At 53.2% G+C, this 20,671-nt stretch overlaps 1 protein-coding gene across 1 annotated transcript in view; it reads right to left on the bottom strand.

Annotated features, from left to right (window-relative positions):
• Positions 1-20,147, bottom strand: part of CEACAM16 (CEA cell adhesion molecule 16, tectorial membrane component) — a gene marked incomplete at both ends in the record, with an annotated part of 32,565 nt that extends 12,418 nt beyond the window's left edge. Inside the window, 5 exons of the mRNA XM_079724110.1 lie at positions 14,297-14,623; positions 16,695-16,973; positions 17,920-18,195; positions 18,520-18,864; positions 20,111-20,147. Of these exons, the coding sequence (XP_079580236.1) occupies positions 14,297-14,623; positions 16,695-16,973; positions 17,920-18,195; positions 18,520-18,864; positions 20,111-20,147 (1,264 nt within the window). The remainder of the gene's footprint in view (positions 1-14,296; positions 14,624-16,694; positions 16,974-17,919; positions 18,196-18,519; positions 18,865-20,110) is intronic.
• Positions 20,148-20,671: the final 524 nt, after the last annotated feature.

Genomic DNA, 20,671 nt, shown 5'->3' with positions numbered 1-20,671 from the left:
AGGGGCTGTGTGGAGAGGTACCGGGAACCAGGAGAGGGAGGAATGAGAGGACCAGGGCTGGTTTGTGGAGATCGGGGAACACATCCTTGGGGCCTTGATGTTTCAGCTGAGACCTAAAGCAGCTGGGGAAGTTCTTGAAAGAGGAGAACACCAGGATCTTTTAGAAAAATAGAAAGGAGGGTGGAGACAAGCAGTGGTCAGGCCACACAGTGCCCAGGAGGTCTGGAGCTGAGGTGCAGCCCTTGGGCTTCCTCCCGAGAGTACTGGGGAGCCATAGCAGGTTCTAAGCAGGGGTCAGGGTTGAATTTTGTTTTGTTGTATGGTTTCTTTTGGCCAAACTTCGAGTGCCTTGTGGGATCTCAGTTCCCCGACCCGGGATTGAATCTGTGCCCCCTGCAGTGGAAGCGTGGAGCACTAACCACTGGACCACAAGAGAATTCCCAAGGATTGAGTTTTGGAAAGACCCCTCTGGCTGTGCAGGGGGACTGGCTGTGCCTCAAGACAGAAGGTGGCTTGGGTTGGGAGGGTATGTGAAGGAGGAGTGAAGAGGATCAATTCCAGAGATTTAGGAGGCAACCTCCTGGGGAAGGCAGATGGTGGGGTCCATGCTGACTTCCGGGGTCACCATGCCACTGTCCCAAGGGTTTCTCATGTACGAACTCAGCGAGTCTTCACAACACCCACAGAAGCATCCCCTTTTCACAGCTGGGGAAACAGGCTTAGAGAGGCTGCAAAGTTCCCAGTCCAAGGCCACACAGTCGGGAAAGGGTGGGGAGAATTGAACCCACACTCTTTCCCTCCGCGAGGCCAAGATGAGGCCCTGCCCATCCCCCACCCACCCTGCTGCCCTCCAGGGGCGTCCTCTGGGGGGTTAAGCCACCACCTCTCCCTCCCTCCGCAGCCTGAGCCCCAAGCCCAGCTCTGGACTTTATCCCCAGCCGCCTGCCTGCACCAATAAAAGGCGGGCAAACGGTGCAAGGGCCTGCGGGCAAAATTCCCCTACTCCCAGTGCCAGGGGAGTTACCCAGGGTGCGGAGGGCAAAGGGTAGGTGCGGAGAAGGGGGTAAAGGGGGAAGGCGAGCGTCTGCAGCTCGACCGGGCTGTGCTGCCTTGCTGCTCTGTGCCTCAGTTTACCTCTCGGTAAAATGGGCATGGCTCCTTCGATGGACGGAAGAAGGACCTGCAACAACAGAGGAATCTTCCCCTCTGGTCTAACTGGGAGCCAGAGTTTCCCAAGTCTGATGGGGATGACAAGGAGCTCCAGCCTGCTGGGGACGATAAAGCACTCCCATCAAGTCTGATGAGAGAGACAGGATTTCCCAAATAAGATAGAGAAGATAAGCCCCATTTCCCTGGATGGAGAACAGGTGTCTAGTCTGGTTTTCCAGTCTGTTGGGGGAAGGTAAGGAGAGCCCATTCTGATGTGTGAGATGATGAGTTTCTAATCTGAGGGAGGAGACAGGTAGCCCCGGTCTGATGGAGGGTAAGAATCCCCCCACCCCTCCATGACCCCGAAGTGGGAAACAAGAGGCTCAGGCTCCAGTCTGAGCTTCCAACGTGAGGAGAGATAAAGGATGTCTGCTGCAGCTCAGCCAGCTCTTTCCTGAGTCCCTGGGTTCCAAGCAGCACCTGAATGCTTGAAATGCCACCATTAGCAAGCCCCAGCTCTGGAGGGGGCCAGGACCAAGGGACACAGAGGCAAAGGGCTGTGGGATTTGCTTCTCGGACCCAGAGGCAGTTCTGCTGGGCTCTGGGCCTGACCCCCCTATGTGAGCTCAGACCTGGCTGGTGGGATCCTGGCGCCACCTAGTGGTTGCTTCAGACCAGGCCTCCCATTCAGAGCTGGAGGAGAGCCCCCAGAAGGTCAGGACCCCCTCCTTCAGACCTCCTCCACACCCCCGGAAAAAAGAAACCCTTCTGTGATTCTGAGGCTTCATCGTGTTCATCCTCCAGGTGGCTGGGGGGCAGTGTCTTTCTGACATAAGCTTATTCCTGTCTCTCCTCTGCTCACAACTTTTCCGTGGCTCCCCAGTGCCTTGGAGGGAAGCCCACACAAGGGCTGCGAGGCTGGCCTCTCTAGCCTCTCCCAAAGCACCCTGTGCTTCAGCTGAACATGAGTAGTTTTGGGAGCATGTCCTACTCAGAGCTCACCTTCAGGCCTTCGCACAGGCTGTTCCCTCTGCCTGGAACACCCTTCCCTGCCTCTTTCCCAGCATCTCTAATTCTCCTCCTTCAGGTCTTGGAGGAGAGGCCTCCTCCTCCAGGAGCCCCTCCCTGATCCCCCGAGTCAGGGTCACAGTCCCATGGGGAGAGCTATGTCCCCACAGGGCTTGACACTAGCTACAAACTCCAGGAAATGTTTGTTTGAATGAGTGAGTGAGTGGATGAATGAATGAATGCCAGGCTAAAGAGTTTGCCAGAGCAGCCATAGGAGAATTTAATCAGAGGAGGGACAAGGTCAGGCTTAGAAGTCCCTGGGTTCCCCCTGCTTTTTTAAAATTTTATTTTATTTTTATATTTATTTATTTTTGGCTGTGTTGGGTCTTCGTTGCTGTGCGCAGGCTGTCTCTAGTTGCAGCGAGCGGGGGCTACTCTTCATTGCGGTGCACGGGCTTCTCATTGCAGTGGCTTCTCTTGTTACGGAGCACGGGCTCTAGGTGCGCGGGCTTCAGTAGTTGTGGCACATGGGCTCAGTAGTTGTGGCTCACGGGCTCTAGAGCACAGGCTCAGTAGCTGTGGTGCACGGGCTTAGTTGCTCCATGGCATGTGGGATCTTCCTGGACCAGGGCTTGAACCCACGTCCCCTGCATTGGCAGGCGGATTCTTAACTGCTGTGGCACCAGGGAAGCCCCTCAGGTTCCCTCTTAATCCTGGGCCTTTGCATATGCTGTTCCATCTGCCTGGAACATTTGCATTTATTACCGCCCTTTCATCCTCTAGGTCTCAGTGAGCCATCCCCTCCTCCAGGAGGTCCTCCCTGACCCCCCGGCTGGGTCAGGCATCCCCCAACCCAGACTCCTGGGCTCCCTCATCTCAGCCCTGACCAATGCTGGGTTGTCACTGTCTGTGACAGGTCTGTCTCCCCTACTGGGTCCTGGGAGGACAGGACTGGGTTCTGTTCACCCATTGCCTTCTCCTCGGAGCTTACAACAGAGGCATCCTTCGGTCAGGACCTGGGTTTCAGTCCCGACTTCCCCATTCGTGGAGAGTCTCGGGTGAGCGTGGGCCTCTCCTGGAGCCCCAGTTTTCTCGTGAGAAATGTGAAAAGAATGGTTGGTTCCTCCCCCAGCCTCCCAGGGCTGTGTTGGGACATTGAGAAGACGAGACCCTGGGTCCTGAGCTGACCGCGTGCCGGGTGACCGTGGGTGACCCGCTTCCCCTTTTGGGGCCCATCTGGCTGGATGAATGGGTGGCAGGGGCCCCATCCTGCCGGGACATTTTAGGAGGCCGGCGCGGGGCTTCCCAAGGCAGGAGGGTGAGGGACAGGCAGAGGGAAGAGGTGTCTGCTGGGTTAGGGGAAAACCAGCCTTCCCCATCATAGAACGGATGATGGGAGGGAAACAAACAAGGCTGGCTCCACCCGGGTGTGAGGGGAAGTTGGGGGAGAGGATAAGGGGCCCCGGGAGGTGGGTGAAAACCACAGTCCACAACTTGTGCCAACTTCCCTCCCGGAGCCTGTATGCCTTGGGGGCCAGGCCGTCTGCCTGATCACTGGCCTCTGAAATGTCACACGTCTTCATTCCAACCTCAGATCCCACTCTGCTTGCAGCCTTCCAGCCTCACGCAAGGCAGCCCCATCCTGTGTCTGCTCAGGGAAAAGCTTAGAGATCCCTTCGACTCCTCTTTTCCCTCCCACCAAGTGCAGCCCATCGGCGAATGCAGCTGGCTCCACCTGCAAAATCTATCCCCACCCCCACGGCCACCATCATGGTCCAGCTGTCATCACCTCCTGTCACCACTGCTGTTGCCTCCTCACTGGGTTCCCTGCCTTTGTCTGCTTCCAACAGTCTCTTCCAAGAGGCGGCCAGAGGGATCCTATTCGGACCTGAGTCAGAGCCCATCCAGCCTCTGCTCGGAGTCCTCCTGGGGCTCCCACCTCACCCGAGGTGACGGCCAAGGTCCTCACCGCAGCCTGCAAGGCCCTGCACAATCCCTGCTCCCCTCTGCCCTCACCTCCTCCACTTTCCCCACATTTACTCCACTCCTGACACACTGGCTTGACTCTGCTTTCCTGCCTCCTGGCCTTTGCCCATCCTGTGCCCTTGGTTTGAAATGCTTTCCCTGCCAACTTTCCACCCGGCTCCTCTGACCTTTCAGGTCTCACCTTGTGATAGGCCAAATAATGCTCCCCAAAGAGATCCAGGTTTGAATCCCTGGAACCTGCAAATGTTACCTGCAAATAGATGACAAAAGGGACTGGGTAGATGCGATGAAGTTCAGGACTGTGAGGTGGAGAGATTATCCTGTGTTATCTGGGTGGGCCCTCAATGTAATCACAAGTGTCTTTTAAGAAGGAGGCAGAGAGAGACTTGACTACAGAAGAGATGGTGATATGACAAGAAGAGCAGAGATGGGAGTGATGCAGCCACAGCTGAGGAATGCTGGCAGCCACTAGAAGCTGGAAGAGGCAAGGAACGGATTTTTTCCTGGAGGCTCCAGAAGGATCCAGCCCTGTGGACACCTTGATGTGAGCCTTGTAAGACTCCTTTCGGACTTCTGACCTCGAGAATTGTGAGAGGATACATTTCTGCTGTTTTAAGCCACTAAGTCTGTGACAATTTGTTACAGCAGCCGCAGGAAACTGATACACACTTTAAATATCATCCCAGGGAGGCTGCTTTGGAGCCTCCACCTAAATTACATGCTCTGGTGTTTCTCTCTCAGAATCCACCCTTTTCCATCAGAGTGTCCTGACCCTTTGTAATGACCTTTTAACACCTGTCCCCCACTCTGGGCTATGAGCTCTGTGTGAGGCCAGGATCCCACCTGTCTTGGTCAGTATGTGCTCCCGTGACCTTGCACGGGACCTGCTGAGGGTACACACTCAACAGATATTGGTCAGATTCATCCATTCATCCATCTATTATACTTATCAAGTATTTACTGAGTACCAAGTGTTTGCCTGGCACTGTTCTTGGAAGTGGGGGGTGCAGACAGTGATTCTGCCCTTGTGTCACTCCTTATTATGAACTGAATGTTTGTGTCCCCTCCCAAATTCATATGTGGAAGCCCTAACCCCCAATGTGCCTGTATTTGGGAGTGGAGCCTATAAGGAAGTAATTAAGGATGGGGTCCTGAGCTGATAGGATTAGTGTCCTTATAAGAGGAGACCCCAGAGAACTTGCCTTCTCTCTGTCCCCATGAGCCCACGAAGAGGACATGAGAGCACATGGTGAGATGGACCCACCTGCAAGACACTAAGAAGAGGACTCACATGAAAACCTACCTTGCTGGCACCTTGATCTTGGACTCCCCAGCCTCTTGAACTGTGAGAAATAAATGTTTTTTGTTTAAGCCACCCTGTCTGTGGTAGTTTGTTACTGCAGCCTGAGCTGGCTCAGATACCCTTCAGCATTTATTGTCTCTCCATTGTTTTTTTTCCTTATTCCACACTGCTTTACTTTTTACGACTACTGTGGTTTAAAAATATTCCATCGAAAGGTGGAGTAAACCCCCCCTCCTCTTGAATGTGGCTGGATGTAGTGACTTGCTTCTAGTCGGTAGAATATGGCGGAGGTGATGGCGTGTGGCTTCTGAGACCAAGTCATGAAGGCACTGTGGCTTCATCCTTGTTTGCCCATGGGGCAACTCACTCTGGGAGAATCCAGCTGCCTTGTCATGAGACTTCTATGGAGAGGTCCATGTGGCAAGGAACTGAGGCCTCCTGCCAACAGCCATGTGAACGAGCCAGGAAGCGGATCCTCGAGTCCCAGCCAAGCCTTCAGATGACTGTAACCCTGCCAACCTCTTAATTGTACCCTCACCAGAGACCTTGCGTAAGAACTATCCAGCCAAGGGACTTCCCTGGCAGTCCAGTGGTTAAGGTTCTGTGCTTACACTGCAGGGGGCATGAGTTTGATCCCTCGTTGGGGAACTAAGATCCCACATGCCACAAGGTACGGCCAAAAACAAAAACAAACTATCCAGCCAAGCCACTCTCGGATTCTTGACTCACAGAAACTTTGAGATAATAAAGGTGCTGAGTGTTGGGGTAATTTGTTATGCAGTAGTAGATAGCTGATACAATAATAGCTCTACAGTGTGTTTTGTTATCTGGTAGGGCAAGTCTCCTTATCATTATTACTGCTATTTATTGAGCACATATTGTGTGTCAAGCACTGATTTAAGGTGATAGACAAAAGAAGGAAAATTCCTGCCTCATGGAGCTCATAGTCTGGTGGAAAAGACAGATAATGAACAAGTGAAGAAAGAAATATACAATATGCAGTTCCCTGATGGTCTAGTGGTTAGGATTTGGCACTTTCACTGTAGAGGCCTGGGTTCAATCCCTGGTCAGGGAACTGAGATCCCACAAGCCATGCACATGGCCAAAAAAAAAAAAAGAAAAGAAAAGAAATATATAATATGAAGTGGAACATGTGTGTGTCATAAATGATCTGAAGAACAAAGCTAGACAACGTTGGGTGTTGGGGGGTTTGAGCATAGACCTTAATGGAGTGATTCAGGCATCCACAGTGAGAACATTCCTGGCAGAGGGAAAGGCCAGTGCAAAGGCCCTGAGGCAGGAGTTGCGTGGTTTCTTCAAACAATAGTCAGGAGGCCAGTGTGGCCAGAGTGGAGTGAGAGGAAAGGAGAGGAGGAGGAGAAGGACTGTGATCCATAGGGGAGATGATTCCAGAAAGGTGACCTTACCTCTGGGGGCACCTGACACCTGCTTCTGAAGGCCGCTGTGGGAACTCAGGGAGCTTCTGCCTGTGGTTAGTGGAACAGGTGAGGCTCTTTGGCTGCCCTGATCCTGTGCAACCTCGAGGGGCTGGGATGACCTCTCTGGACTCTGCAGTGTGTGTCAGGATGGGCTGGAGTTGACCAGACTCCCTGCTTGGTTCCCAAAGTCCAGCCTTGGCACCCTGGTGCCAGGCACCCCCTCTTCCCTCCTCCTCTTCCTTCTTCTCACCATCGTCCTCCTCCCTCACCTCCTCCTTCCTCTTCTATCCTCATCCCTCCTTCCTCTTTCTCACCCTCCCTCTCTCTCTCCATCCTGAATCAACATTCCAGCCCAGGGGAGAAAAACAGGGCAGGCTTCCTTCCTCTTCCTGGCGGGGCTCCAGAGACTGACTGGGCCATTGTGTGCTTTGGCCTCAAGGTCAACCCTAAACCCCACCCCTGCCCTCCCCATTGCAGAAAGGTTACTTGAGAAAAGGCACCTTGGGTGAGGGGGAGGGATGGGGGAGAGAGAGGCAGAGACTGCTCTGGAGGTCTGGCCTGGCTCCCACCCGTGGCCAGTGGAATCTGAGGGCCCAAGAGGACCCCAAGCACCCTCCGGGCTTTGTGGGGGAGGGAGATGGGGAGCCGCTATGAGCCCCCTGGGGCAGAAGGGAGTCCCAGTCTCAGCCTTCAGTCTGAAAACCTGCTGAGTGATCCTGGGCCAAACCCTGGCCCTGCCCCTTCCTGGATCAGTGACTTTGGGTAAGTTGCCTCCCTCTCTTTGTGCTTTACTTTCCTTTTTTTGTCCAACAGTCCCCACATCTGGGTCCCCCAACTTGCCAGCTGACAAAAATCACCCAGGCTATTTATTAAAAAAATCCAGTTTCCATGTCCCTTCCCTGGAGACACAGATTTCCTGGGCCCAGGCAGAGACCTGGGAGGTGTATTTTTAATAAACAGCTAGGAGACTGGGGAAATGGGGCCCCATTTCAAAGGGAGGCTGTGAGAAGCAAGTCAGGGAATCTGTGTTGAGGGCACGTTTCCTCCGGCACCTGTGAGGATCAGCGTCGGGATTCTTTTTTTAATTTTTGTTTGTTTGTTCTTTCTTTCTTTACTTTTCTTTTTCTTTCTTTCTTTCTTTCTTTTTTGTTTTTGGCTGCACCATGTGGCTTTCAGGATCTTAATTCCCTGATCAGGGGTGGAACCCCACCCCGGGCAGTGAAAGCGCCGAGTCCTAACCACTGGACCACCAGGAAATTCCTCATTATTTTTTATTTTTAAATTAAAAAACTTTTCAGCATCAGGATTCTAAAAGCTTATACATGGGTATATTTTTCTTGTAAGCCATTTTCAGGTGATTACAATTTCCCATAAATTGTATTTCCATCCTGTATTCCATAAAATGAGGGAAACCTGTGCCGTAGGGTTAATTAAGTCCCCCAGGAAGAAGGCATTATAGAAAAAGGGATATATTTGGCTTTTCCATCAGCCTGTTGCCCAAACCTAACACCTGAGTGAGTTAAAAAGCATTTATCAAGCATTTATGTAACTAGATTCTTTCCTCGTATTGACTCATTTAATTTTTTCAACAGTCCTAGGAGGTGGGTACTATTACTATCTCTGTTTTACAAGTGAGGAAAAGCCACATTGCCTGGAGTCCCTCAGCTCAGGTGGCCACCTCAGCTCCATCTGGGCTCTGAGCCTGCACCCCTGCCTGGCCGGCCCTGCTGAGGAGTGATGGGGACTCCTCAGCTAGCCTCCTCCCAGCAGCTGCGGGAATTATGGAACATGGAGTGAGGTTTTGGCTCTCTGGGCCTCAGTTTCCTCACCTGCAAAATGGAGGAACTGCCAGTAATACTCATGAGGGTTCTTGTAGGAATTCACTGAGACAGAGGTACAAAGGAACCAAATCAATGCTGGAGATACAGGAGCTATTATTATTGTGTGTTTGTTGCTGTTATTCTTCCCTGGACTGTTAAGGAGGGGGATTGGACTGCCTGGAGGATTCAGTTCAGAAGCCCAGAGAGGCCTAGCGGGACAGGAGACTTGGTCCTGGGGACATCTGAGCCTCCACACCCTGAGGATATGGGATCTGGCTTGACCTAGAAAACTGAGCTGCTACCCCCTCGCCTTCTTTGGCCCCTCCCGCTGGCCTCATTCTGCCTTGCACAAAACAAGCCCCGCTGGAACACAACCCCAGGCTTTCCCAAATCCTGGCTACTGTGCCTGGGGCTCTTTCGCTTTGGGCTTAGGTGAGAAAGGCCATTTTGTTCAGCTTGGAAGGTAGGAGTTGCAAGGTGTGTCATGGCAGAGCCTACCAGCTGCCCACCTGGAATCCATCCTTCCTGTCTTCGTTGAGAGCGGGACCCTGAAGTTCTTTGGAGCAGCAATATACCCAGGGAAAAGACTACATGTCCCAGCCTCCCTTGCAGCTAGGGTGGCCACATGACTAAGAGCTGGTCAATCAGATGTAAGTGGAAGTTGTAGGGTGGGGAAAGTTCCTTAAAAGGGGCACAGTCCATAATCGGGCATGGGGCTTCTTTTACCCTTTGTCCCCCTCTTTCTGCTTCCTGCGTGGAACATGGATGAGGCAGCTGTGACTCCAGCAGCCATCTTGGACCATGAGGTGATCAAGAGAATGGAAGCTCCAAGCTAAGAATGATAGAGCAGAAAGACAGAACGAGCTGTGTCCCTAATGACACTGTGGACAATCTGCTTATGATTACCTTCTATGTGAGAGAGAAATAATCTTCTATCCATGTAAGCTACTCTTACATGTACCAGTTCCTCTTTTATCTTATATATTAATGTCCTCTCTCTTTGTTGTTTGTGTTATTTCCAGTCTCTCTTACTAGCCACTGAAGAAAAATTCTAACTGATATATATATTACTGACTCTTATGTGAATATGGAGGGGTGGGGAGAATATGGACGCTATTTCCCATTTTGGGGCTGTTCCTGTTGTTGGGGTTGAGTATGGGCTTAAATCTATCCTCACTTCCTAGCTGTGCCATTGCCTGGAAACCTCATATTGGAGAACACTGATTTAGCTAATAACTTTCAAACTCCATGGAGCTCCCTTAGTGCCCACTCAGGTGGGGCAGAGTCAGTGGACAGAACTTTTAGCTCTCTCCTTCCTTCGTTGGCCAGAATTGGTCACATGGCGACCAATAGCTGCAAAGCAGTTGGGGAAACTGAGTACCTGACATTTTCAGCTTCTTTTATGGGAGGCAGTGCCTGCCATCATGAAAGAGGAGGGGGAAGTGGCTGTTGGGGAACTATTCTCTTCCCTCAATACATATATTTATTGAGCATCTAACCTGCTCTACTTCGATCAGAACGGTTTCTCTTTTATTTTATATATTAGTCTCCTCTGTCTCTTGTCATACTTGCAAAAATTTGTCTATTTCATTGGTATTTTCAAAGAACCAGCTTTAGGCTTTATTGACTAACTCTATGTTTTATTTTATACTTCATCCATTTCTGCTTTTACTTTTTAAATTCCTTACCTTTTTACTTTGGTTTATTTCATGGGCTTTCTCTAGTTTCTTGAGTGGCAACCTTATTTTGCTCAATTTCAAAATCTTTTCTTTTTAGTACTCTCAATGCCTTTAAGCATTTAAGGCTATCATTCCCCCTCCAAGTGCAGCTTTGGCCATATCCCACAGTTTCTGTCTCTCTCTCTCTCTCTCTCTCTCTCTCTCTCTCTCTCTCTCTCTCTCTCTATATATATATATATATATATATATATATATATATATGTAATGTTTTCACTGGCAATTGATTCTGGTTGGTATTTTGCATTTTAATTGCCTCTGTAATCCAAGTATTATTTAAATTTAAGGATATTTTTCAAAAATGTGTAGAAATTTGGTGAGGGGGAGAACTATAGCTTTTGAATTGATATCTACTTTTATTGCATTGCTATTTTAAATAATATATTGAACTACCATGTAAGTTCGCATTTGAAGAAAGGGCTCTGAGGCTAATAAAATGGTTTGGAAAACTCTAGTCTATCCTAAGTCCACACATTTTTGCTGATGGACAAATTGAGAGTCTAGTGAACCCATAGCAAATGCAGGATTCTAACCCAGATTTTATAACCCTCATTCTGGGTGAATTTCACCACTGACTATTTCAGCTCAACATGGCCATCCCCAGAAAGGATCTGTCTTGAAAGTTTCTGGGAAATCTCTCTACTAGGCCTTTCCATCCTTGCCCAAATCTCTCTTTCTACCCCAAGCCTGGAGTCTGCTATTACCACTTCTGACTAACACCAAGAGTCTCCCCATAGTAGGTCATCTTGACTGGGTTAGGCTCGCAGCTCATACCCTACTAGTGAGAGGAGTTAGAAGACACACTCCTTCTGGTTCCCACTCCCCTGCTCTCCACCCCTCAACCCCACCCCTTCCCCATTTGCATTCATTTATTCATAGGGGCTTTTTTGTGTGTTTAGAGGAGGAGGGAGATATTTTTAGGACTGTGCAAGTGATGTTTGAGATACATGGGGTGGGGGTGGGGGAATCCCAGGACAATGGAGGACTCAAAAGGGCATCTTTGGTTAAATGGATGAGGGCCAGAAGATGCTGGAAATCTTCTTGAGAAATTTGGTCATTCTTTGTCCTGTGCACAAATCAGTCCCTGGGTTATGGAGTGAGGTGCAGTGTAGGGGAGGGCCGTGTTCAAACAGGGCAGCTGTTTGGTGCCACAGGAGGGGCACTCTTTGGGCCACTGGGAAGCAGGACCCTCAGGGGGCTTGGATCCCTGTGCTTTGGGCACCCCTGTGCATGCATGCAGCCAGACTGAGAATAATCTTGGGTGGGAAAAGAAGCAAGTGTGGTGACCAGGAATGGCAGGGTTGGGAGTGGTGGAAGGAGAGGCTGACACAGGCGTGTGTTAACCAGGATGTTTATAGCCTCTGTGGCTCTCCGACAGCTCAGTGAAGGAGCAGGGCCCTGTTGGCTCTAACTCTAGGGTGGAAGCAGGAGAACCGTGAACCATGGTCCTGCATCCTTGCTGGAAGCAAGTGGTCCTCCACTCAGGGGGAGGAAACAAGGAGGGTGGCACGAAGAGCTGGTCTCTCTGGAGGTCTCCAGGGCCATGGTGCTACTCCAGGGCTGTGGGGGAGGATGGGGCACAGGGGTGGAGGAGGCCGTCAGGGAGGTAGGGGACCAGGTCCCCAGTGCCCCCATTCCTTCTGCTCCCCTGCCCAACCCTGGCCTCCCAGCGGCCCCACCCGCCCCATGCTCAGCCTGTGCCAGGTTCAGGTTCAGGAAGGTGGCGTTGGTCCTTGTGCGAGGAAGGGAGGTTGACTGTGAGAAGAGAGACAGAGTGAAAAGGAATTCCGAGGCTTCATCGGGGGTGGCCTGCTGTCATTGACCAGCCTTCTTCCCCCAACGTTGACCCAGGAAACTAGGGTTTGACGAGTGAATGGGTGAAGGAGGGTGCTAGGGTGTCTGTCAGTGATTGGGTCCCTTATCCTGGAAGCTTCAAGTCTGAGGAAGGGGGGGTCACTGTCCTTAACTCAGGGACATGGCTTCTGGGACTGCCTGGTCTGATGGGGGAGGCAAGGCTCCAGGGACATGACATCTCAGACCTCTGGGAGCTCCCAGTCTGATGGGGAGACATGGTCCCCAACACCTGGGAGCTCCCAGTCTGATGGGGGAGACATTGTTCCTGACTTCTGGGAGCTCCCAGTCTGATGGGGAGACATGGTCCCCAACATCTGGGAGCTCACAGTCTGATGGAGGAGACCTTGTTCCTGACTTCTGGGAGCTCCCAGTCTGATGGGGAGACACGGTCCCCAACATCTGGGAGCTCCCATTCTGATGGGGAGACACGGTCCCCAACATCTGGGAGCTCCCAGTCTGATGGAGGAGACATTGTTCCTGACTTCTGGGAGCTCCCAGTCTGATGGGGAGACACGGTCCCCAACATCTGGGAGCTCCCAGTCTGATGGAGGAGACCTTCTTCCTGACTTCTGGGAGCTCCCAGTCTGATGGGGAGACACGGTCCCCAACATCTGGGAGCTCCCAGTCTGATGGAGAAGACATTGTTCCTGACTTCTGGGAGCTCCCAGTCTGATGGGGAGACACGGTCCCCAACATCTGGGAGCTCCCAGTCTGGTGGAGGAGACATTGTTCCTGACTTCTGGGGGCTCCCAGTCTGATGGGGAGACACGGTCCCCAACATCTGGGAGCTCCCAGTCTGATGGAGGAGACATTGTTCCTGACTTCTGGGAGCTCCCAGTCTGATGGGGAGACACGGTCCCCAACATCTGGGAGCTCCCAGTCTGATGGAGGAGACATTGTTCCTGACTTCTGGGAGCTCCCATTCTGATGGGGAGACACGGTCCCCAACATCTGGGGGCTCCCAGTCTGATGGAGGAGACATTGTTCCTGACTTCTGGGAGCTCCCAGTCTGATGGGGAGACACGGTCCCCAACATCTGGGGGCTCCCAGTCTGATGGAGGAGACCTTGTTCCTGACTTCTGGGAGCTCCCAGTCTGATGGGGAGACACGATCCCCAACATCTGGGAGCTCCCAGTCTGATGGAGGAGACCTTCTTCCTGACTTCTGGGAGCCCCCAGTCTGATGGGGAGACACGGTCCCCAACATCTGGGAACTCCCAGTCTGATGGAGGAGACCTTGTTCCTGACTTCTGGGAGCTCCCAGTCTGATGGGGAGACACGGTTCCCAACATCTGGGAGCTCCCAGTCTGATGGAGGAGACATTGTTCCTGACTTCTGGGAGCTCCCAGTCTGACTGGGAGTCATGGTCCCCAACATCTGGGAGCTCCCAGTCTGATGGAGGAGACCTTGTTCCTGAACACAGGGAATTTCCAGTCTGAAGAGGAAACACAATTCCCACCACCTAGAAATCTCCATCCTGATGGAGGAGATCGTCCCTATTTCAGTTTGAGAGATTAATTTACCTTCTGAGGGTAGGAATTCTGTTCTCACTCTTATTGTAACGCAAAGCATGAAACATGCTCCCCATTGTCTAGGATGCCAGTCTGAAGAGGGAGGCATGATCCGCCCTCTACACCTCTAGTCTGATGGGAGAGGTAAACGACCATCAGTAGCCTATTCCCCCAGTATGGTGGTAGAGGCAATATCTCCTGTGTTTTATGGTCCAGGAAAAAGGATGCCTTACCCTCAGACTACACACTGTATTTTAAAACCTTTGGTCTGGTGTGCCTCTTACAGAAGAGAGAAGGCGTGGAAGCCCCGTTTAGTGTCCCCAGTCTGATGGAGGAAGCCTATCTACCCCTGGTCTAGGTCATCAGTTTGACAGAAGAGGCTGGAGCTCCATTTGGGGAGTCCCAAGTCAGATGGAGAAAGCAGAGCCCCTCTTCTGGGAGCCCTTGTCTGAAAAGAGGTCCCCTCTCCCCGTCCCCTCCCACACACTCACGGGCCACCTGCAGCTCCACTTCCAGCGTCTCAGTCTTGCCCTGCAGCGTGACGGTCTTGAGTGTGTAGCGGCCGGCGTCGGTGAGGTTCAGCTTTTGCACCAGCAGCGAGCAGTTGGCGAAGCCCACCTCCCGGCCTGTGTGCGCGGGGCCTGCGATCCAGTTCCCCGACGGCAGTTGGCTGAGCAGCCGATTGGGCTCGGAGGCAGGCCCGCGGTACCAGGCATAGACCAGCAGATCCTTGGGGTAGCCCTGTACGGTCAGTGTCACGTCCTGGCCCTCCATCGGCCTGGTCGGCACCGGCACGATTGTCATGGCGACCACGGCCGCTGGGGAGAGAGCGAGGGTGGCTGGGTCAGCTGGGCCTTGGCGGCACAGAGTGTCCCCCGCCCACCCCCGGCCAGCTCACATATGCCTCCCCCAGCTGGCACTCCCCATGCGGGTTGGCGGGAGGGAGACAGAGGAAGGAGGTGACTTGTGTGGTATGGAGGTGGATTTTGTGTCTCAGCAATGCCTGCCTGCCAGGGAGCTGTCTTCACCCGTTAGATTGAGAAACCCCAATGGGGGCTGTTTCTTCCCCCATTAGACTAGGAATTTCCAGCCTTTGGGGGAATATCTCTCCCATTAAACTGGAAGACCCTAGAGGGTTGAGTCATGTCTCCTCCATCAGATTGGAAATTCTCAGAATATGGGGGCCGTGTCTCCCCCATTGGATAGCTGGGAGCTGTGTACTCCAGGTGTTGTCTCTTCTGTCAGCTCAGGAGACCTCAGAATATGGGGGCTATAGTTCCCCATCAGATTGAAAGATTCCAGAGAGTGGGAGGCCATGTCTCCTCCATCAGATTGGAAATTCCAGATTATTATCAGGCTGGGTCTTTCCAGTCAGGCTGGGGACCCCAGAACTTGAATGGGGGCATATCTGTCCCATCAGACTGGAAATTCCTAGAAAGTGGGGGGCTTGTACTCCCCCATCAGATTGGGAGTACCCCAAAGGTGGGAACTGTGTCTCCCCCATCAGACTAGGAATTCTCAAAAAAAAAAAAAAAGCCATGTCTCCTCAAGACCATGTCTCCCCCATCAGAATACAAAATCTCCTCAAGTGTCTCCTGTGTCTCCTCCATTTGATTGGAAGCTCACTGAGGGTGGCTGTCATGTCTCCTTCATCACTGCTAGAATGGAGTATGAGGCATTGCCTCGTCTCTCTGACTGGCAGCTCTTGAATAGGGAGGCTATGCTTCCCTGTTTCAAGGCCATCTCTGCAAGGGCAGAGACCATGTCTCCTCCATCAGATCAGTCTCCCTCAGGTGGAAGAAGGGTGGCATCTCCCTTTCCTCTGTCTCTCCCCTGGCACCTGCCACAGGGGTGCTGACAGTTTAGGAGGCCGTTGGGGCTGCTCTACCCAGTCCTTGCACATACCTGCACACCTTGGACACCCCCCCCATCTTGACCTGCACAGACAGGGCTCTGGACAGCGCCTGAGGTCATCCGGTCCACCCCCCTGTCTCCTGCCAAGACCAGCTGCTAAGGCCCCAGTAGGGTGGGGCAGGAGGTACACTTACCTCTGGGAATGCCATTTCTGCTTTGGGTGAAAGAGTATCCACCCTTTGGACGAGGCCCAGCCTGTTAGTAAGAGGGAGGGAGGAGGGAGGGAAGGACCGTTCCCACTGTCCCTGGGAGATGGTGGCCACTTGGGAAGGAACCAAGGCGGAATGAATGAGGCCCTAATGTTCAAAGCCACCATCCCCAGGGGATGAGAAAATGTCCCCTGAGGATCCTGATGCCTCTGAGAACACCAGCTGTGTCTTCACTACCCCCACCACCAGGTTGTTTAAGGACAGAGGCAAGACAGTGCCTCTCTCGCTGTGTTTTTCCATTTGCCAACGACTGGCTGTGATTTTCCAGGAGTGTATGTGTGTACGTGTGTGTGCGCATGCGCACACCGGCATCTGGGCCAGATAACTGGGTTATCTAGTTGGATGCGCTGAGGTTCAGCTGTCTGTTTGGCAGGGAGTGGGTCCAGCCTGGAGCAGCTGTGACAGACTGAATTTAGAACATGGGCACCCATAGGAAGGGACATCCGAATGTTTTCCCACTCTGCAGCTGCACGGTTTGGGACATGTGGCCCATTTCTCACTTTGCCAACCCTCAAGGAAGAGAGCCTGATTTGTCCGTTGTTTTCTGGGTGACAAGGCACAGACTGCCTCTTTTCGTCACCTGGATGAAGAGGGTCCACCTGATATGCCACTTTGTCACTTGGCCAATGAATGGGTTGAGAATCTCTCACTCTCCAATCATCTCTTGGGCAAATGGTGGCCTAATGGCGGGTGGAGCAGCCAAAGCTTGAGTCCAACTGGGCCTCCATGGAGAGGGGTGGGGTTGGTCAGGCTGGGGACGACTCACCAGAGAGTTTGACCACCACTGAGGCAGATCCAGAAAGCAGGGTCTTGGGGTTCTTAGCAATACACGTGTACGTGCCCTCCTGGGCTGCCGTCATGCTACTGATGTTGAGGTGGTCTTGGCCATTCTTTAAGGCCCGCCCGTTGAAGGCCCACATGTACTCAGGCTCCGGGCAGGACCGGGACACGCACCACAGCGTGAAAGATGTGTTGAAGTCGACTTTGATGGTGCAGCCCGTGCGGGTGGTGGAATCCTGGAGGATGGCCACGCGTTCTGGGCCAACTGTGAGGGGGGGGAGGGAGAGAAATGGGGCAGTGGAGGGAGAGGGTGGTCGAGGTGGGCACCCCCCTGGCTTTCTTTCCACCAGGATGGGCCCCTGGGAATATCTGGAGGGAAAAAGAGCTCTGGCCTTCTCGAATCCCACATGGATCTCTAACTTGCTCTGAGATCTTGACAATCACCTTCCCTCTCAGGGGAATCTCAGTTTTCTCTTCTGTAAAAAGAGGGTGTTGGGCCAGACAACATTTCAAGATATTTTTGAAATCTATGGTTCCATTAAAAAAAAAAAAAAAAAGGCTAAATGGTTTCTGATAAGCCATTCTAAGAGTCTAGAATTCTAGGGTTCCAAGAGCAGATGTTTCTATGTTCTAGGATTCTAAGATTCTAGAAATCTATGTTTCTAAGATTCTAGGGTTAGGTGGCTCTAAGGTTTTAGAATTAGATTCTAAGATTCTAAGAATCTCTGCTTCTAGAATTTCTAGGATTCTGAGAGTCTAGAATCCAGTGCTTCTTAAATCCAGAATGCCCTGGTTGTAGGATTCTAGGTTCTAAGTTTTTCTACATTGCCGGCCCTCGTGTACCTGAGTGATTTCCTTTCTCTGGATGCCACACTGCATACCTGCTGCCCCTGGGAATGACTCCGTGCTTTGGTTACGTTTTTAATTTTATTTCCCCTCCCATTTCACCACTCACGCCGTCCCCCCTCCCTTTCAAAACCAACCAGTCCTGGAGGTATTGATTCAAAGGGAAGGATTATTCAAATTCAAAGGTGGTCTTTCGTCCTTAGGAGATGGGTCAAGTGCATTTTATGGGGAATCTTTGGTTTCTAACCCCAGCTGGCCTACTGACTCGCTGCATGCCCTTGGGCACTCTCTCCTGGCCTCAGTTTCCCCATCTATGGGGTTGGGGCACTGGGTATCTCTGCAGGGGCTGGGCCAGGAGGACTCACAGTACACGGTCAGGTTGATGGGCTCGCTGCGGCTGACACTGACCGGGTTCCAGACCTCACACTGGTAGGCTCCGGCCTCCTCCCTGCGGATGCCGTGCCGGGTCAGCACCCGGCCGTCAGCGGACAGGCTGAGGCGGAGGGCGATGGGCAGGGTGTCGCCGTTGAAAAACCAGCGGACCTCGGCGGGGCTGGGGCTGCTGCATGTCAGGTGCAGGGTGTCCCGGCGCTCCACCAACGCCGTGCCGTTGGTCATGACCACAGGCTGGGCCAGGATCTCTGTGGGGCAACAGACAGAGGGGGAGGGGGCCGGGCACTGCCTGCTTCCAGGGCCTCCCCTTCCCCAGGCAGGGGGCATGGCTCGATCCCGGTGGTGCCCCTGAACCCCCAGCCAGAGGGGCAAAGAACAGGATGAGAGGCAGGTTTAATCCCAGAAGCCATCTGGGAGGAGGTGAGCATTTTAATGTTATTTTAAGTCAGTTTTTTTTTGATGGTTTTAATATTTTTTAGAGGTTTTGTTGTTGTTGTTGTTTTTAAAAGAAGGATTGGGAAGGAGATGGGAAAGCCCAGCTGGGGAAAAGGGGGCTCTGGGGGGTGTCTCACCATAGACCTGCAATTGTCCGTAGCCCACCTCCGTCTGAAATTGCCTGTTGAGAGTCTGCAGGATGTAGGTGCCCGAGTGCCCGGGCAGGGCGCCCTGGATGTCCAGGCTGCCGTCGGGGCGCACAGCCTCCCGCCCCGTGTGGGCCGGGCCAGGGGTCTCATCGCCTGTGCTTACGATGTAGCTGGCCACCAGGTAAGACACACTGAGCGTGGGCCCCGCATACCAGTTGTAGGCAAGCAGCTCCCCTGAAAGCCCTTGGACAGCCAGTGTGACGTTGTCGCCCTCGGCTGGCTGAGCAGGCTCGGGGGCGATAGTGATCTCGGCCCCCGTGCTCAGGAAAGCGGCTGAGGAAAAGGAGCCAGAGGGGTGGGATGAGGTGGACTTGATCGCTCCCCACGTTTGATGGAGGAGGAGACGTGGCTCCTGGCACATGTATTCCTCCCACAAGTAAGTGCTCAGTAACTGTCAGCCAGGTGTGGAGTCTCAGTCCTGGGGAGGGGGCTGTGATCTGAGGATTGGATTTGATGGGCTGTGCTAAGGATCTAGCCTAAGGCTTTGCGCATAGCAAGCTCATAGCACCCGCTCAGCCTGCAGGACCTTGGATACCACCCAGAGGGATCCCCCCACCCTCCACCGCTGTGAGAGTCACTAGGCCTCCACTTTCGAGATCAGGCTGCCTCGTGCAGCCCCTGGGCCCTGACTCCCGGTCCTCCCGGTCCAGCGCCCTTCCTCTGCCTCTCCAGAGGCAGAAAGTAGGGCCGTGATTAATACACTCCACCCCTTCTGTTCTCAACCCAACAGATAAGCCCCAAACCTGACTAGCTGGTTGGGGCTGCCTGGGTTTGAATTGTGTGCGGTTGCCTGGATTGGGAAGCCGCGGCGGTTCTCACGTAAGCAGCGCTTACATGCTTGGCTTGGTTTCTGGTACTTTCCGTGCTGATAAAGGCTGACTATGAGCGAGGCCTCTGGGTCTAGCACTCAGCCCTGCCGCTTTCTGGCTGTGTGACCCTGACTGGTGCCTTGACCTCTCTGAGCCTCAGGCTTCTGGTCTATGGAGTGGGGGGTCATGGGTGGGCCTTTTCCATAGGGTGGTTATGAATACGTGGAAAGCATTTAGAACAGCACCCAGCAAGCACTAGTAAATGCTGCTTGGAATGACCTTCAAACGACCCCAGGAGTTAGGCCCATTTCATAGATGAGGAAACTGAGGCTGAGAAGAGGAAGGCAACTGCCCAAACCATAGCCTGAGGGAGGGGCAGAGTGGCTGGTTACAACTTGCTCTAGTTAAGGCTTCCAGAGCTCAGTAAGAGTTTGCCACGTGAATGAAGGCATAGCAGTGGCTCCCTTGCCCTAGCTTACACCCCGCTCTTAGAAATCTCCAAAGTCCACCCTGAAAACCTCTCTGGGTGACGGTCCCCGGCCTGCCTCACACTGGTGACTCTTAGTGGAGCAAATTGTGCCTGTGTGAAGCAGAGCTGTCCTCCCGACGTGCTGGATTTCCGGCTGACACCGTCCCTCCCCAGGCTGGGGGTGCCCTCCCTTCCCCGAGACCATGGGGGCTGAGGTTCTGGGGGCGCCATTCTCGCTCACCACTGAGGAGGAGCCAGCTGCATCTGGTCAGCACCATCTTTCACCCCAAACCCAGCTCTTGGAGACAGCGGCGTTGGCGGCCCGATGCTCCGAGACCCTTCCTGGTTGGGGTTTGGCTCCGTCTGGCGCCAGGCGTGGGAGGGTTCGGTGATTTGGAGCCGGGGGAGATCACCTGAATTTGGAGGGATCGAGTCACCGAGGATCTGGGGCCCCGTTTGGGTACCAGGGCAGGTGTGGCAGGCACGGGCCAGGGGCCACGACCTGGCCAGGCCTCCTGGGGCGCTGCCTAAACTTCTTTGTGCCGAGGGCCCAGGTTTGGTACCAGGAGAAGAACCAGGTCATCAGGGAGGAGGAAGGAGGGGCAGGGGGAGACCCTAGGGCAGTTCCTACCCACGGCCCAGTCCCCGGTCTCCCTGGTGAACTTGGCGGTCACCAAGGGATAAAACCCACCTGTTGTGACTGCCGTTTTCCCAGCCCCAAAGCTGTGGGTGACCTTTAGGTGTCATCTCAGTGGCTGCCCTGTGATGTGAGCACTGTCAGAACCCCCACTGGCAGATGGGG

This window comes from Hyperoodon ampullatus (assembly GCF_949752795.1).
Source record: "Hyperoodon ampullatus genome assembly, chromosome: 18".
In the NCBI taxonomy this organism is placed as follows: domain Eukaryota; kingdom Metazoa; phylum Chordata; class Mammalia; order Artiodactyla; family Ziphiidae; genus Hyperoodon; species Hyperoodon ampullatus.
The sequence above is the reverse complement of the archived record's forward strand: the minus strand, read 5'-3'. Positions and strand labels throughout refer to the sequence as shown.